General features: G+C 32.6%; 1 protein-coding gene across 1 annotated transcript in view; it reads left to right on the forward strand.

Moving 5' to 3' along the window:
• Positions 1 to 4,000: 4,000 nt before the first annotated feature.
• Six4 (homeobox protein six4) overlaps positions 4,001 to 14,334 on the forward strand; it is a 30,225-nt gene continuing 19,891 nt past the window's right edge. Inside the window, exon 1 of the mRNA XM_072542465.1 lies at positions 4,001 to 4,455. Coding sequence (XP_072398566.1) covers positions 4,042 to 4,455 — 414 coding nt within the window. The 5' untranslated portion in view covers positions 4,001 to 4,041. The remainder of the gene's footprint in view (positions 4,456 to 14,334) is intronic.

Genomic DNA, 14,334 nt, shown 5'->3' on the forward strand with positions numbered 1-14,334 from the left:
GAAGAAGAAGAAGAAGCTATGTTAATAGCTTTAGACGATAGTAGACTATATTAAAAATCTTTTGAATATAAATATATTTTTTGATATCAAATCTCTCTAATTCTACAGGATAATAATTTTGATACGAAATTATCAAAAAACCGTAAATATCTTTTAAATTACCTCATACAACACCGCCAAACCTTATATTGAAAAAACAAGAACATCGAAGAGTCCAAAAATGTAAGAATATACAGGGTGTTCCGTTTAAAAAAGATAAGTTTGTTCCACTCCGTCAATATGGATGGCCCTGTATATTTGAAAATATTTTTACTTTTACCTAAATAATTGTTTTCGTATCTCTTTTACAAATTAGCAATTTAACTTCCTAAAATAATAAAAAGTAAAAAGTTGAATATAAAAAAGACTTGGAACAATAAAACTTATAATAATAATAACATTTGTCGATCCAAAAAATCTAAATTATCCAATACTTGTTGATCTCTAGAATGTGTTCTACGTCTTCATAAATAGGCCACAAGCGGGATGATTCGGAGTGTACTTGGATCTCACGGATATGGTGATAGAAACGAAAGGGGACAAACTCTTAGAATATAAGAGTTTGTCCCCTTAGAATAAAATTTCTTCTGTAGCACAGGCTACATATATGTAATGACCACTCATTTTAAAAAGCCCCCGAAGAAAGTGGATTTTACAATCAGCAAATGGCTTAAACTAGAATGAAATTGATCTTATACTCCAGTCATCAGAGATGAAAATGCCCCTGAACCTCTAAAAATCATACGGATAAGCCGAATTTTGCCAAGAATGTCAGTTTTAGGACACCAAAGGAAAAAAGTTTACCACTTTTACCCCAGGGTTTCCCCTAAAACGGAAAAAAATCGATTTACCAAGAATTGTAACAAAAATGAGTGCAGCTTTTGTATGCAGTTTTTGTATTTCGCCGCAAATGAGCTCAGTTTTTATAAAGATGTGGTGGGATAAAAAATAAATAAACGTGGTGCGATTTTTGCCATTTTTTGGCAAAAAAAATTCTAAACTTCAAAGTTTTTGACCTTAATTTATTAATAACTAATTAAGTCGAACAAATCGAAAGCAGGCAACATATCTTGTTATAGAGGTCCATACTACCCAAAACAACTGTCGCCAGGAGGGGTTAGTATCACGAGAAAAATCTCATTTCCATGGATTATACCAAAAACAACGTTTTCATGCATAAAAACTCAAAAAAGAGGAAAAAAAATGTTTGCAGACCAGTAATTTTAAATAGTGATATAGTCGTTCTTTTATAGGTAGATACAGGGTGTTCAGAAACTCTCCTGATAAACGAAGACCGGAGATTCCTCAGATAATTATAAGATTATTTAAACCAATTCACCTAGTCCGAAAATGCTTCCATAGGAAGCTAGAGCTCTTTGAAGATGGCCCCATGTAATTAGTTTTTTTTAATACCTCCAGAGCGCTTCAATTTAGAAAAACGAAAACTAGTACGACTATTTGAGGACCTACCCACAAAAATTCAAAATTTAATTTATTGTAGAATATTAACTGTCTAGTTCAAAATCTATCAGCTGCATAGTGGGCCAATCCACATTTTTCTATTTGTTACTAGATAGCTGCACTAAAGTAGTTTTGGAACGCCATATTTGATAGGAGCTTAGAGAAGCAAAGCGGACCATGCACGGTTAGTCCACTGTGCTGCTGACAGTTAGATGGTTTTCTATCATTCTTGATTCATATTTTTGGATCTTTTTGTAAATTGTCATTGTGACTTTTAGTTATTGTGAAATATATTTATTCTTAATATTGTTCTGAAGCTATTTTCTTGTGGCATTTTAAAGTAATTACTATTTAAATGGGAATAAGCCGCAATTAAAAGTTGAGGTAAGTTTATTGACGTTTCAATTTCCACTTTGGAAATCGTACTCAAAAGACAAACATTAGTAAATTAAACAAATTTTGTTTTTTTGTTACTTGGTGAAAAATTCTTCTAATAATTTAATTTTATCTGACTCATTTATATTGACAATTCAGACAAACATTATACATTTTAAAGTAGACGACTTTAAAATGATATTGCCAATATTGCCGAGTTGCGTTCCTGGGACGACTTTACTTGTAAGATAGTTCATTCGATTACATGAAATTAACTTTAACTTGAGAATATCCGTCAGAAAAAAATCATAGCATATATTGTAGTACCAACAATATTGGTACCATTAATATTCTTATGCAATATTAATGATATGCCCAGATATGTCAGTTCAATTAACATATTTATGTATGCAGATGACACAACTATTGCTACATCTGCTTCAAGTGCAGAGGAATTAACTGTTTAACTGAATGTTATATCAGAAGATTTTACAGAGTAGTGTAAAAAAATGTTCTGATTGTTAATGCTAAAAATCCTACAAGCATGCAATTCTACTTTAGATCAAACTCAAGTTACCAGTTTCCTATAAAAGTAAATGAGAGCCTGGTTCATTCTACAACTTCCACTAAACTTTTAGGTTTGTATCTTGATAGTAGCATGAGCTGGGATCTCAAATTAATCATGTTTGCAAAAGAATAAATAGTAGTTATTACGCAATATTGCAATTAAAAAGTTTTAAAAAGGAACAGTTATTGGATGATTATTATGTGATTGTTCATTCTCACTTGGCCTTCAATTTAAATCTTTTGGGTAGTGCTGTGAATCCTACAAGAGTGTTTGTCTCTCAAAAAAGGATAATTCGGTTAAAAAAAAAAAATTATTTTGTAACTTCAAAGGGCTGCAACTTTTTTTGTAGACATTTGTACTAAGGTAGTTGGATTCAATCAATTTATTTTTAATTTATATTTAAATGGGAATAAGCCACAATTAAAGGTTAAAATACGTTTATTGACGTTTCAATTTCCACTTCGGAAATCGTTCTCAAAATACAAACATTAGTAAATTAAACAAATTTTGTTTTTTGTTCAACAAAAAACAAAATTTGTTTAATTTACTAATGTTTGTATTTTGAGAACGATTTCCGAAGTGGAAATTGAAACGTCAATAAACGTATTTTAACCTTTAATTGTGGCTTATTCCCATTTAAATATAAATTAATTTAAAATGCCACAAGAAAATAGCTTGAGAACAATTTATTTTTGTCCCCGGAATGCGTGATTTAATTTATGACATACCTTTTTGAAACACCCTGTATGTGTATAAGACTTTTCAATCATCTTCCCAACAGTATTAAATCTGAAACAAATTTAAATAAATTTCGAGGTAAATTAAAATCTTTTCTATTGCAAAATTGTTTCTACAGTGTAAGTGAATATCTGGGTGATGTAAATTATTAATCCTATGTACTTTTTATCTTTTAATTCTGAAATTGTGATGTTTTACAATTATTTATATTTTTTACTCGACTTGTCCTATATCATGTAAATGATCTTTCAGGACGAATAAATTATTGTTATTACTATTATTATTATGCATATTTAAGTGCATATTTTCAGGGTTTTGAATGCATAACGCTATGCATTTTTAACCAATTTTAAATGGATAATGATCCGAACACTAGTCATAAATAACCAAGAACGAATTGGCAAGTCAGAATGACATACCAATTTTAGATAAAGTAGAGTAAAAATGTGGAAACTATATTTTCCACTAAGTAAAATATACTTTCGCTTATTACTGAAAAATAATTTAGCCAAAACCAACATTCTCTCTCATAAAAATCAAAACACATATTGAATTTTAGTTCTTGAAACGCAATCAACATTCTTTATGCTAAACAAAGCTCCGAACAAATAAAACCCTCTCAAAAGCTCCCCCGACAACTAGAAGATACTCGCATCTGATTCGCTTTATCCCGAAACGCATCACCCCGGCAACACAAAAGCCGTCTTCGGTATTGGCAGTGCGAGCTTTAGACTCCGCCTTCTCTTCGGGTGTCCCCAACAATATACAAACAGTGCACCAGTTGGTAATCCAACGCTTGTTGTTAGTTTGTGCAAAGTTTTGTTTAGTACAATTCTTATGTTTAGATAAGATTCGGTGCAATGATGGAAATTGACGCTGCCTCCAGCGGCTCAAGTGATTCCCACATGGGGAGTTTCTGTCACCCCATGGGGAATATTAACTATTATTCGGATAATTTATATTTCGCGACGAATTGCAAGCTGGACAATTACTTTATGGGTGAAAAGTTGGTGAAAAAGGACAATGCGGGTGTCGGTGCTAAAAAGTTGGATTATTTTAAGAAAGACGATTACAGTTTAGTTAAGAACAAAAGTGACGTTGATAAGAGGGTGATGGGGTATGCGGAGTGTTTTGAGAAGAAGACTGATGACGGGAGGAGACTGCAATTGGATTTTTATAATAGTAGTACCAATGTAAATAAAAATGAAGGTTCGATACAGCTGAACGGTTTGGACAGTTTTGGAAAGAAACCTCTTAGTTTTTCACCAGATCAGGTAAGTTAATTCATTCGTTAATATGTTCTTTTCCTAGTGTGATAAAAACTTGATGTACTTCATACATACATATTTCCTTTTAATAGTCATTCTGTTGTCTCTATTATAGGTACCTATTACTAGTTTTATTGTTGTACCATCATGATGTTTCATCACGGCACTTTATGTAATTCACTGTTGAGGCTCGTTTTCTTAGTTTGTTTTATTTTACAAGATTTCATAGGCGCTGCCAGTTTTTTTAGTGTGGATTCCAATGCTGAAAATCTCGCTCCCACCCCCTTCCCATATATACTTTTTTTAAATTCCAATAATAATATTTTCGTATATATAAAACAGTTTTTCGAAATACTTTTTTTTATTGAATTTGCAAATTTACAATCTGCTATGACAAGCTAGTAGTAAATGTGAGTATTGCAAATACATGAGAGGAGAAATTATCCACTGATAACACTCCCAATACTAACACTAACAAATAAAATTAATGTAGGATTATAATTAGTATTTTGGATTGGATCCTCTGAATGATTTTGGTATTAGAAGGCTTTGCACAGCCCCATAGTTGCACTCCATATGTCCATATAGGCTTTATTATGCACTTATACAAGAGAAGTGTATTATCTGTAGATAACTGTGATTTTCGGCCTATTAGCCAATTCATTTGCCGTATTTTCATGTTGATTTGGATTTTTTTGCCAAGATGTGTGCTTTCCAAGTGAGCTTTTGATCAAGTGTCATTCCCAGGTATTTGACTTCTGTTTTTACTGGTAGTAATATGTTGTTCAGTCTGATTCTCGGACATATGATGTTCCTGTTGGTGAATGTAATTTGATTAGACTTAGTATGGTTAACTTTGATTTTCCATCTATTCATCCAGTCTTGTAGTAGGTTCATGTATATTTGAAGGTTTCCTGATGCTACTTGGGGGTCATCATCGATGGATATTATGGCGGTGTCATCTGCGAACATGGCTACTGTGGTCGTATTTGTTGTTGGGATATTAGCAGTGTATATGAGGTACAGGAGGGGACTCAGGACACTTCCTTGAGGGACACCGGATTTTATGGGATAGTAATGAGAGGTTTCTGTAAGGAATCTGACTTGAAAGTGACGTTCTATGAGGTATGATTTTAAGAGTAGATAGTGAGGAGTGGGAAAGGATGACTTAAGTTTATACCGTCATACCAAACACGGTCGAAGGCTTGTTCTATATCCAGGAAGGCAGCAGTGCAAATTTTTTTCTCTTACATAGGCATACATTAATGTTTTTAACAATCGTATGACACTGTTGTAGAGTTGAATGGGCTTCGCGGAAACCAAACTGGTGTATTGGGATCACTGAATTAATTTCGATGTCTTCTGAGAATCTTTGGAGCAGAAGTCTTTCTAAGATTTTTGACATTATTGGAAGTAAGCTGATTGGTCTATATGAATTAGTAATATTTGGTGGTTTATTTGGTTTACTAATCATAATTATTTGTGCGAACTTCCAAGTAATCGGGTAGTAGGCTAATCTTATGATACTATTATATATCATTGTTAGTAGGACAATAATTGCTTTTCTCGGTAATTTTTTCCCAGTGATCATAAATAAATAAATAAATAAATAAATAAATAATAGCTTTATTACCCAACAGTTTCCCATTTCTAGGGTAAAAATTTAAGATACATTTTTAATTAGTATACAATCATTAGTAGGTGATACAAAAATATCAAGTAAAAAAATAAGTGCAAAAAATAAGTAGGTGAAAAACAAAATAAAGAGTGAGAACAATATAAATTAAACAAATCACTACGTATATAAGAAATAAAAAAAAATACACAAAAAAAAATTAACAATCTAATGTACTCCATAAACCAGTGCGGTATCAACCAGATGATTAATTGAGCATGAGAAAATATCACAATGGTTGCATATTGTGTTATAATTATTGCACATAATATAAATTGGTGACTTCAGTAACATATTTGTTCTCGCACGTGGACAAGTAAACACTATAGTCGACCTGGAAGTAATTCTTGGCACATTAAATCTAATTTGGCCTAATATATCACTGCAGTCAATACAGTTGTGTAACAACTTATATAAAAATGAAACCGAAAATATAATTCTTCTTAACTCTAAACTTACAATATTAAACCTGTTACATAACAAATCGTAATCATAACCATGGACAGGATATACTCCATCAACCTTAAAAGCTAAATATTTTAAAAGTTTCCGTTGTACCTTTTCAATCTGTTGCATATAACATTTATAAATGGGATACCAAATTAAGCTGCAATATTCTAGTTTTGTTCGCACCAGCGATAGATACAGCAGTTTAATCGGTCTTATATCACTAAAGTTTCTACAGTTTCTGATGATAAAACCGTACATTTTCATAGCATCGGATACTTTCTGCTCAATATGGTTGTTAAAGGTTAATTTTGAATCAAATATAACTCCTAAATCTTTAATGCTATTACATTTTTCAAGATCTGACCCCTGAATTACATAATTAAAATCAACCTTATTTTCTCTTCTAGAGTAACTTACTACTTTACACTTATTGACATTAAGAAAAAGTTTGTTTTTTACACACCAAGTATCTATATAATTTAGATCGTTCTGTAAATCATGACGAAGCCTGGAGCTTTGTAGTTATTGCATCTAGAAATTGTTGTTCTTTCTCATTATTAGGAGTAAAGCATTTGATTGGTAGCATCATTGGGCATGCAGGGTCTAAGAAGTTTTTAACTTGTTCTTCGTTATTATTGTTATTAAGTTCAGCTGCACCAAAAACGTGTGAGAGATGTTCAGCAAAGATGGATGCCTTTTCTTGTTCAGTTTTTCCCCAGCTTCCATCGGCTTTCCTTAGAGGTGGTATGTGCTGTGTAGGCCGCTTGAATGATTTCGTTGCTTTCCAGATGCTGTGGTCTTCTTTTGACAGGCTGTTGATGAATAGTTCAAATGTATCATTCCTCGCGTCTTGTAGAACAGTTTTAAGTTGCCGTGTTAATTTATTGTATTCATAAATAATTTTTTAAATTGAAAATCTTTTTGTTAGAACGGTAAATTTTTGAATCGAGTTACGTTTGTTTTTATATTAAATTATTGCGTGTTTTTAAGAAAAATATGGATGGTCACAGTCGATGGTACGATTTTTTTAAATTCGTCAATTCGTCTATATTTACGATTACAGTAAGTTCTTGTTCAACAAAAGGTACCATTAGATGTCCCAAACAGTCTTGCAGCCCTAAACCTGTCACTCTAGGGGTGTCCCGGTTGTATAATCAGTTCTAGAAAAATATGAAAGCATTTTTGACCTGGGCTTCAGACAGATATCTGAACGACGTTTAGAATAGAAATAGAATAGAAATATGCTTTATTGTCATTGAAAATTATACAATTTTATGGACAAAGCTTACAGAAAGTAAAAAAAATAACAATAACAATTAAAATTTACTAAAATTACAGAAATCGTCAATATCACAAAATAAAACATAATAAAATATTCAATCCATTGCAAAAGTCAACTAAATTGCAAATTGCATAATAAAACCTTAAGAACTAGTTTACGAATAAGTTTAAGTTGCTGCATGTGATACCCAAATATATATAAAAATACTGATTGATTGTACCTAAACGGACTATAACTTCTTAGTTATTCGTTAAGAAACTTTTACACTGAATAATATGGTCTTTTAGATAGATAGGCTTTTGCCAATTTACGGAACTTAAGGAAAGTACTTGTAGATTTAAGTTGCAAAGGGAGATGGTTGTATAATTTTTTTGCCGAATACAATATAGATTTCTTTACTAACTCAGTGGACGGGATCGGTAAATACACATCAAAGGTTAAATTTCTGGTGGAGTATGATTAGGTCTTGCTGGAAAAACATGTAGGTGTTTACAAATTAAGCAAACAGTTTCTAGAATATATAAAGAGCGAAGAGTTAAAATCCCGTGATTTTGAAGTAGCTTCTGCAATGTGTTATTCTACTGAGGCCAAAAAGATACCGTATTGCTCTTTTATGTAATTAAAAAATACTATCAGATTGGGCAGCTGTAATAGAACCCCAAAAAGGAAGGCCATATCGAAGATGAGGCTCGAATAAAGAAAAGTATGTTTTTTTTTAGAAGATGCTAAATTGATATCCTTCGAAACAGATCTTATTGCATAGCAGGCTGAGGCTAGTTTCTTACTTAACAAATCGATATGAAGGGACCATTTAAGGTTGTTTTCTATAAAAATAACAAGAAATTTTACAGAATCAATTATACTAATCTGGCTGTTATTAAGAAGCAAAGGTTGAGGAGCTCCTTTATAGGATATTGCTACTGTCTTATCTATGTGAAAAGGGAGTAAATTAGAGTCGGACCAGGTTTTTATTTTAAGTAGATCACAAGTTATAATTGCATGAAGAGTAGTTGCAATAGTGATGTCATTTATAAAGATATATAGGAAAAGTAGAGGACCCAGTACTAACCCTTGTGGTACTCTACATTCTATGCTTTTGTGACTAGAGTCAGTATCATTTGCTCTAACTAGTTGTTTCCTATTCCTCAAGTAAGATTGGACCCCATTTAAAGAAATACCTCAAATTCCGTAGAAATTTAGTTTTTTTTATCAAAATGTCGTGATTTACACAATCAAAAGCTTTGTCATAGTCACAAAAAACAGTGACAGTATAAAAATTATTGTTTAGTGCTTGATAGACCTCATGTAGTACAGAAAACATAGCATCGCTGGTATATTTATTAGATAAAAAGCCGATATGACTTTGTGATAAAATGTTGTTTTCAACGAGAAAGGACATAAGTCGGGCTTTTATAAGTCTCTCAATAATTTTGGATAGGACCAGTAGTAAAGCAATAGGTCTGCAGACATTAGATTTTTCACCACCCCTATGAAGAGGAATTATAATGGCTGTCTTTAGGCACTCTGGAAATATACCTTTTTCAAAGGAATCGTTAATTAGTGAGACCAGGACTTCCAACACATTATTTGGGAGATTTAAAAATTTTTTTATGGATAATCCATCAGTACCTACTACAGGAAGATTTGCTTTTGATAATACTGATTGTTTCGATTAGTTCAGATTTATCAACTGGTCTTATAAATAATGAATTCGAGACCTTTTTTTGAATTGGGGAGATGTGAAATAGGATCTCGTTGTGGCAAAATACCTGATGTTATATTCAGTGGCGCACCGAAGGGGGGTTTTGGGGGTTAAAACCCCCCCAGGACCCTATTCCGACACTGTTACTTACACATTTTAAGGACTCAAAATGGAGGTAACATCATAAAAAAAATTTTGGTGACCAACCAAACCCCCCCAGAGGCGAATTCTAGGTGCGCTACTGGTTATATTTTTACTTACATTAATGAAGTGTTCATTTAGATTTTCAAGGTTTGAAAAAGAAAATCTTTAAGCTATGTTAGTTTTATTTCGAAGATCGTTTATTATGGACCAAGTTTCCCTTGCAACAGTTTTAGAGCTTCCCAAACGATTCTCATAGTACATTTTTTTAGTACATGTTCTTCGGACTCATATTTGACTCAGATGAAGGCGTTGGTTCGGAATATGAAGATTCAGTAGACCATTTAATGTTTACACCTGGCTAAATTTTCTTATTAAATAATAAATCAATTGAGGTTTTAGATTTTATGCCTATTTTAAATGAGGAACCACTCGCTGTGTCGGCATCTGGAAGGAGGGCATGACATCTAATATATTCCTTGACACCCAGCTTCTCTTTAATAAAGTGAACAACTTGTATATGGCTGTAAATTGGGGTTAAGTTGATAATAACTTCATAATGGCATTTATCTTCTGTAATTTTTGGCTTTTTCTCTGTTGATTCGAAATCTTGAGGGACTTCAGTTTGGGTACCTGAGGTGGCATAAAATGTATTTTTCTTCAACACTTCTTTTTTTGTTTGCATAGTAGATAATTTGTTGGTAAGATTACCCATTTGATTAGACTTTTTACTGATGTTTAAAGAGAGAAATTACAGAAGTACAGAAAGAAATTTTTGAAATAGAGATAGCCTACTAAAATTCATCGTTAGGATTTTCGAGGATGGGCTAAGTGCCTGATGTCAGATTTCTTGTTTATAGTTTTCTCTGTTTCAGAGATAAAAGCCATTTCAAGAAACCATCTTTTAAAATAATTATTTTAAATTGCTAATACCTTGGCTTCTATGTAATTCATTGTCTGATCGTTTTGATTAACGTGCTTTGATAAACTGTATATTTCTTCGAATTACTCTTATGGGAGGTAATACGGTCCTTTAACAGCCTTGATGAATTGCGTGACCATAAGAAAAATATGAATTATTTTTCATATTTTTTTGGACATCATTAGATGTCCCAAACAGTCTTTCAGCGTTGTCGATCAAATATCGATTTTATTATGCTCAGCTTAGAAAAATTTCTCTCACAAGTACAATTTGGTACAGGAATTGTGGCAAGTTTTTTTACCATTAGTTGGTTAAACACTGGAAACATAGATTTTCTATTCTGCTGAAACATCGAATCGAGCCAGTCGAGACTTTTCGAAGGTAGAAAATGTTTACTTTTTCTTGTTTTAAAAATCTTCTTTCTTCAGCTTCTAATTATAGCTGTAGCTTGTAGCTTGTAGCTTATCTACATTTAACGATTTGATTTTGCTTACTAAATAAATAACTTTTTTTTTATTCTTGATCTTTACCGTTTAGTTAGTGAAACATTCGGTTTAAAAGTGTATGAAATACAAAGTATTTTTTTATCGTTGACTGTAGGGGAGACCTTACAGTCTACAAAGGAATTTTAGATAAGGTTGTTGCAGCGAGTGAAGATTTGGTCTGTCACTAAACATAGAGAAAACAAAATTCATGGTAGATACATCAGAAAAATATTAGATACATCAATCTACACTTAAAGACATAAGACGAGTTCAGAATTATAACTATTTAGGGGCAAACATTAATAAATCAAACGATTATACCAAAGAAATTAGAATTAGAATAGAGAAGGCTAGAAGTGCATTCAATAATATGTAACAAATATTATGTTGTAGAGACCTCAGCCTAAATCTTAGAAAACAAGTACTAAAATGTTATGTATTTTCTGTTCTTTTGTATGGTGTAAAGATATGGACTTTAAATAAACATTGTCTCAATAAATTGGAAGTATTTGAAATGTGGACATATCAAAGAATGCTGAGAATCTCCTGGACAGACAGAATAACCAATAAAAAAGTACTAAGAAAAATAGAGAAGAGCAGGGAGATACTGGATTTTATCAAAATAAGAAAACTACAATATCTGGGGCATATAACACGTGGTGACAAGATTGAAGGTAAAAGGGGCATAGGATGAAAGAAAAAATCTTGGCTACGAAACAGAGATTGGACCCACAGAAGAGGAAATGAATTAATAGAAATAAATTTACCATATTGATCACCAACCTCAACAGAAGGCACTTAGGAGGAGGACTAAACATTCCATCCTAAATTTTTCTTTTAGTCCTTTTTAAATATCCCCAAAAATTTCAGTTAAGCCTAATATTCCGACGAGAGATATATAAAATAGAAGGTTAACTCTGAGGAAGCGGTATTTGTCTTTTTTATCAGACTAGATACTTAATAGCAACATCATTATATATGCACCCGAACATCCAATTATTGATATCGTCAGTGTTATCATTACAATCGCATTATTCTGTCTCACTTAAATTAAATCTATGAAAATAGGCTTTCACAGTAGCATGATTAACAAGACATCTAACAAAAAATTAATATACTCTTCTATTGAGATGACTTCTTGGAGCAAAAGGCGCAGTAGGTAAAACAGGGTGAATTTTTGTATAAAGGTTGTTACTTCTCTTACAGAAAGCATTCTATTCAATTTCCAGTTTTCTTTTAATTATTGTTTACGCAGCGAGACTAAATCACCTCTAATGATCCAACTAATTTCTAATCCTTTTGAAGCAGCTTCTTCAGCAAAATAATCTGCTTTGGTGTTACCCGAGATACCAGCATAACCCTTTACCCAAATGAAAGAGACTAAATTATTTCTTTTAAGTAACTTTAGTTGATTTTCTAAAATTTTGACGATAATACTGTTTTTGTCTTAATGCTTATGCGAATTATCTAAAGCAGACAACCCAGATTTTGAATCCGACAGGATTACTATTTGTTGATCAGACATTTTCTTCTTAATAGTTCATTTCAGAGCTTGATATATTGCAATCAGTTCTGTGGAATAACTGGAACATTGTTGGTTTAATTTAAACATAATGTGTTCTTGATAGTTTTGGATATATACCGTACAACCAACTCCTAAAATGGATTTTAACCCATTTTTGAAAATCCTGTATGGAAGATTGGAAGAAATTAGTTTCAGCTGGGACTTTTAAATAGAAAGAAACATTAGGAAGGAAATGCTATAGCTAAAGTTGGAGAATTTTATTATGTCACCATTTGTCAACTAAGTTAGACACAGATATGTCAGATATTTTTTTGCAATAGGTAGGTTTGGTTATTACCTTGATACTTCTTCTAAGAAGGATAAACTTCTTAGCTAAAAAAAGACGTCTTAAATGTAAGGGAGGTTCCATACATTTGGCTAATAGATTTTCAGTAGATGTAGCATTAAGTGCATCTAAAACCAAACGCTGAGCTTTGTACTGGATTCGGTCTAATTTTTTAAGTCTAGTATTTGTAGCAGACCCATATAAAAAGCAACCAGTCAAGAATTGACCTGGTATATGCCCTATAAAACATTAGATTAACCTTAGGATCAGCGCCCCATTGGTGACAGTTAACTACCTTTAAAACATTTAGGCTTTTTTCGCATTGAATTAAACAGTTATTAGCAGTAAAAATTCAAAACGACTCGTCAACCCCATTTCAAATACATAAGGGGTTAAGGCAGGGAGATGCGCTGGCGTGTCAGCTTTTTAATGTCGCCTTAGAAAAAGTTGTACGAGACGCTAATTTAGATAGCAGGGGAACAATATTTAATAGATCAGTCCAAATTCTAGCATATGCAGACGACGTGGACATTATAACAAGAACTAGGGCGAGAACTGCGGAAATCCTAACCGAGCTAGTAGCAGCAGCAGAACGAATGGGGTTACAGATAAATCAAAATAAAACCAAATTCATGGCGACTAACACAAACACAAGAGCTGAAAATGTTGACACAAATTTAAACATCAATGACCAAAACTTCGAAGCAGTCAAAGAGTTCATATATTTAGGGACATCGGTTAACCCCAATAATAACACATCTGAGGAAATAAAAAGGCGAATAATAATTGCAAACAGGTGTTATCATGGTCTATCAAAGTACTTAGCTAACAAACGTCTGTCACAAAAAACTCGAATAAGGCTGTATAGAACACTGATAGTCCCCGTTCTCACATATGGATCAGAGGCATGGACGCTAACGAAAACAGATGAATCCGCTCTATCCATTTTTGAAAGAAAGGTGCTACGCAAGATATTCGGAGCGGTCTGTGAGAACGGAATATGGAGGCGTAGATATAACTTTGAACTGCAGAATATCTACAAGCATACGTAAGGTCGAGGCCCTCTAAGGGCTGTAGCACCAAGATGATGATGATTAAACAGTTATTAATATGTTCTTCCCATGTTAATTTGGTATCAAGTGTAACGCCGAGATAAGTATAGTGTTTTTGGACAGGTATACTTAGATTATCAATTCTATAAATTATCTAATACTGGATATATTCGGTAAGCGATGATGAGTAAACAACAACACAGCGGATTTATTCGAAGTAAATTTCAACACTTGGTTAAGAAATTATTCTTTTGTACTGTACATAGTTCGTTTTATTGAATCAATACATTTCTGATAAGAATTTTTGAAGTGTAAAGACAGAAATC

The sequence above is a fragment of the Diabrotica undecimpunctata genome, chromosome 9 (assembly GCF_040954645.1).
Source record: "Diabrotica undecimpunctata isolate CICGRU chromosome 9, icDiaUnde3, whole genome shotgun sequence".
Taxonomy (NCBI): domain Eukaryota; kingdom Metazoa; phylum Arthropoda; class Insecta; order Coleoptera; family Chrysomelidae; genus Diabrotica; species Diabrotica undecimpunctata.